Consider the following 4,493-nt stretch of genomic DNA (forward strand, 5'->3'; position numbering starts at 1 on the left):
GAAAATATCCGTCACATAACGGTGTAGCTGCATGGGTGAAGAACCAGATACAATTAAAATATATTTTCTTGGGAACAGCTGAACGGAATGAACGCAGGATGAGCAGAAGCGCTTGTAGGCATCGGACGTGACGTCCTCACATGATCAGCCAATCCCGCACCGCCCTCGTGTTTACTGTCTGAGTTCCGCGCATGCGCTCTAGTATGTAAATAACAGCAGCCGCGGTGGTTTGTATGGTTTCGCTCAGACTCGTCAAACAGACGAACAACCGGCTTATATTTACAGAGGACGTTATTATATCTGCTACGTTCATGAAAGTACGTCTGGAAGAAGAATACAGTGTTAAATTAGTGGAACAGAACGCATGAATTTACAGCTAGTGAAGTGTCAGTTAGCACACAGCTATGATAGAGACTAACGTTAGCCGGAGGTGTTTGAGTTTGACACATTTAATACTGTACAATTAATTATATACAATCTTCACTTATTTTCTTACTTTTGATTTATAACCAACAGTTCATAAAACCGCTTTCTGTTGGACAGGGATGAGAATATTTAGTGTGCAATTGTGCTATGCTGTTAGCAGAGGTGTGGTGATGTGTTCAGTGTAGCATGACACAGCAGGCTGTTGATCAGAGTAACAGCTGATCCAGGAGCGAATATAAACACTCAAACATACATTACTGTCTGCTGTGGGATTCACAGAAATGCTAACAGAAAACAGGTGAGTCAACAGATTGTGATGGAATACATCGTCTTTATTAATCCCAGAGGGGCAGTTTCTGATTTTATACATGATTCACTTATTTATCTTGATTCACACACGTACAGACAGAATGTGACACAATGGCGAACGTGCTAGAACATAAAGAAACGTAATTTGCAATGAAATAGTATGTGTACAAACATAGAATACATAATACCCTGTGAAATATATAAATGTGTAATAAAATGGTACAACACAGTAATTAAGGTCCTAATGTGTAAGTGTTATGAAGCTGCTTTAGTTAGTATTATGTTTATAGTCTTTAACCTGTAATGATGTTGTGAAGGAAGCGTCAGCGTGCTGAAGGTGATGCCGAAAATGCTCAGATGCCTCAGGCCAAACGATTGAGTTCAGCTCTCCAGAGCTCAGAGACGGGTAGAGAATCATGGGAGTCTGAGGTAGGAAATAGAGTCAAACACACATCACTACACTTCTTATCATTTGACTGCACACATCTGAATGTTTTGTCTTATCGCTGTCTTTAGGAAGTGTTTTAGCCAGTCATGATGAGGTAGGAGTAAAATGGGATTAAGTCTTTAAAAGCTGTTTCTGGCTTTGTATTGCACCTGTCATTCTGCATCTTCTTCAGAAACAGGGTTTCTGAGTTGATGAAAAGCTAATAATTAATTAAATAATGAACAAATAATGAATGAATTAAAGTTTGACATGCATATCGATATTAACTCATTCATGCATATCGATATTAACTCATAACTCATTGTGCGCTGTGTTCATTTTTTTTCACATTCACACATAATTTCTGTGGACAGTATTCAGCGTTTTACCAGTATTTTAACATTTGAAAGTGAAAAATTTAAGACACATATTAGTATTAAAACTTGTAGTGTAAAATACATTTCTTATGTACTACACACACACAGCCGATTTGTCAAGTTTTCCCACTTACAAAGAATGGAGAGATCTGTAATTTTCATCGTAGGTACACCTCAACTGTGAGAGACAGAATCTAAAAAAAAAAAAATCCAGAAAATCACATTGTATGATTTTTAAATAATTAATTTCCATTTTATTGCATGAAATAAGTATTTGATACAATAGAAAAATAGAACTTAATATTTGGTACAGAAACCTTTGTTTACATTTACAGGGGCCAGACGTTTCCTGTAGTTCTTGACCAGGTTTGCACACACTGCAGCAGGGATTTTGGCCCACTCCTCCATACAGGTGTTCTCCAGATCTTTCAGGTTTTGGGGCTGTCGCTGGGCAACACGGAGTTTCAGCTCCCTCCATAGATTTTCTATTGGGTTCAGGTCTGGAGACTGGCTAGGCCACTCCAGGACCTTGAAATGCTTCTTACGGAGCCACTCCTTAGTTGCCCTGGCTGTGTGTTTGGGGTCATTGTCATGCTGGAAGACCCAGCCACGACCCATCTTCAATGCTCTTACTGAGGGAAGGAGGTTGTTGCCCAAAATCTCGCGATACATGGCCCCATCCATCCTCCCCTCAATACGGTGCAGTCACAGGTCTGTGAGAGCCAGAATTCTTGGTGGTTGGTAGGTGATCAAATACTTATTTCATGCAATAAAATTAATTATTTAAAAATCATACAATGTGATTTTCTGGATTTTTTTTTTTAGATTCTGTCTCTCACAGTTGAGGTGTACCTACGATGAAAATTACAGATCTCTCCATTCTTTGTTTTATAAATCTTGTCTGAATTGTGCAAAGGGACTTTTTTGACAGCTCCTACGGATCATACTTCCTGCATTTTTTAATGCCCGCTTAGTGATAATCTGATCATTGAAGTTAAGTTTTCTTTTCTTTTTTTTTCCACCACAGCCCATTTTTTCTAGTTGTGTTTCTATTGTGTAGACAGCAAACCTTTATTAAAACCCCATCTGGTCAGCAGTGAATTACGGCAAAGTAGGAAAGTAGGGGTTTTATGAAATTTATGAAAGTAATGGCAATGTAACATGACACCGGACACATCTGGACTTGCATGTGTGTCATAGGTTTTAAAAATACTTGAAATGTCCATGTTCTGCTTCCGTTGGCTGCTACAACGCTGCGTCGCTAATTTGAGGATCGATGTTGCTAACCCATTCTTACGGTCCTTTGCAGTCATCCAGTAGCGAGAGCAGTTGGATCAGCAGTCCAGATCACGCCGCAGGGAGCAGCAGCAGTAGCCATTGTGGAGTGGATGTTATCGGGCCCCACGGCGGCCTCGGCCCCTGCAGTCCCCACAGTGCCTCGAAGCAGTTGGACCCCGTGGACCTGCTGTCCTACCAGCACATCAACCGTGTCCTGAAGGAAGCCCATTTCCACAGCTTACAGAGCCGGGCTCAGTCCAAGCACAGGTGACTTTCAGGGACAGATTAACCCCATAGTGACCCCTAGATAACAGGGTAAAACTTCTTCATCTCCATCCTCATTCAAACCTGCTTCTACTTTCTAGATCTCTCTGCTAGAGCTCATCTTATGTTGATATTTAATTGGATGGAAAACATGCCCTGGTACTGTAAGCTCTTCGACTAACTAGAGCACAAAAGTGTTTTTTGTAAGCAATAACAGCTTGACTATGATGCAAACTTTTGTGACTTTCACACTGTGTATTTTTCTTCTGAAAACAGCTGTGTTGAGAATGATGATACAGTTTAGTGGGGATTTGCACTTGGGAGTTTGTTGTTTTGTTGATCAGATATTGATGTGGACCATATAGCAATTCAGCTGAGCACATTTAGATGGGAGGCTTAAACATGCCAAAATATTCCAATGCACTTCTGATTAGTGAACTCCATCGCAGTGCTGTATAACTAATGCATAAAGAAGCCAGTCGATTTAATATCAAAGACTGTGCTGGTGGGCAGGTCTGGGTCATATCTTTATAATCTTGGCTCAGAGTTCTGCCGGATCTCTTGCCTCCCAACCATCACTGAAGCTGGTTGCTCATCCCGGCATCATGCCTTCGAGACCCTGCAGAGATTTTCTTGTGTGCTGTTCAAATTCTGCATTTGAAAGATTGTTGTTTATTTTACTATACCTTTTTGTATGGAAAGATGTACAATACATTTTACATTCAGATCATCTACATTTCTAAATAAAGATGTGTGTTCTCAAGCAAATCTGGGTGTTTAACTTGTGTGATTAACTGAAAATAGTATAGCTGTAGAATAAAATCCGGATAGAAGAAACATTTTTTTTTGCATTAAAGGGGTCATATGATGCTGCTAAAAAGAACATTATTTTGTGTATTTGCGTGACTTCTGCGGTTGTAGAAGCTACATGTCAGCGTGTTTTCAACTGAAAGAAAAATTGTCTTTAATCACCAAATTCTCATTTAATTACTACAGTACCAATAATCCTGAACTAAGATTTGTCATTTAGAGAAAGTCACATTAAATATTGCTTATTATGCCATAATCCTTAAATATATGGTTTTATAATCCATGACTTACAGTTTTGCATTGTACTGTTCTTTCTGATTTGATTGTCACTTGGAATGCTTCATTGAATTTCCTTAAGTACAGAGTCTTGTTTCTTTGCCTTTCTGTCCGTATGTAGCTTAATTCTCCTATTATGTGTTTTTCTGTCTTAGTACACGTGTGTAATAGATGACAGAGGGAAGGGGAAGAAATCTTCCTTTTCTGGATGTGTAGTGAATTACAATTAATGAGAGATGATCTGTGCTTCAAAGAGTTGTGGGAAAAGGTCATTTTAATTAGAGCACTACATGTCCTTGTCTTGTCACATTGCGCTGCATAATGGA

The 4,493-nt window shown here is 39.4% G+C and overlaps 1 protein-coding gene across 2 annotated transcripts; it reads left to right on the forward strand.

Annotated features, from left to right (window-relative positions):
* Nucleotides 1–164: 164 nt before the first annotated feature.
* Nucleotides 165–3,840, forward strand: LOC107664371 (protein FAM104A-like). 2 transcript variants are annotated; one of them, XM_016454922.1, is made up of 4 exons: nucleotides 165–317; nucleotides 544–724; nucleotides 1,053–1,164; nucleotides 2,849–3,840. In XM_016454922.1, exons 2-4 carry the CDS (start codon nucleotides 708–710, stop codon nucleotides 3,086–3,088), a joined length of 369 nt encoding a protein of 122 aa, XP_016310408.1. In that variant the 5' UTR covers nucleotides 165–317; nucleotides 544–707; the 3' UTR covers nucleotides 3,089–3,840. The 2 variants fall into 2 exon arrangements, with proteins under 2 accessions (XP_016310408.1, XP_016310416.1); XM_016454930.1 differs by having other exon boundaries at nucleotides 587–724.
* Nucleotides 3,841–4,493: the final 653 nt, after the last annotated feature.

The sequence above is a fragment of the Sinocyclocheilus anshuiensis genome, unplaced genomic scaffold, assembly GCF_001515605.1.
Source record: "Sinocyclocheilus anshuiensis isolate Anshui unplaced genomic scaffold, SAMN03320099.WGS_v1.1 scaffold321, whole genome shotgun sequence".
Taxonomy (NCBI): Eukaryota; Metazoa; Chordata; class Actinopteri; order Cypriniformes; family Cyprinidae; genus Sinocyclocheilus; species Sinocyclocheilus anshuiensis.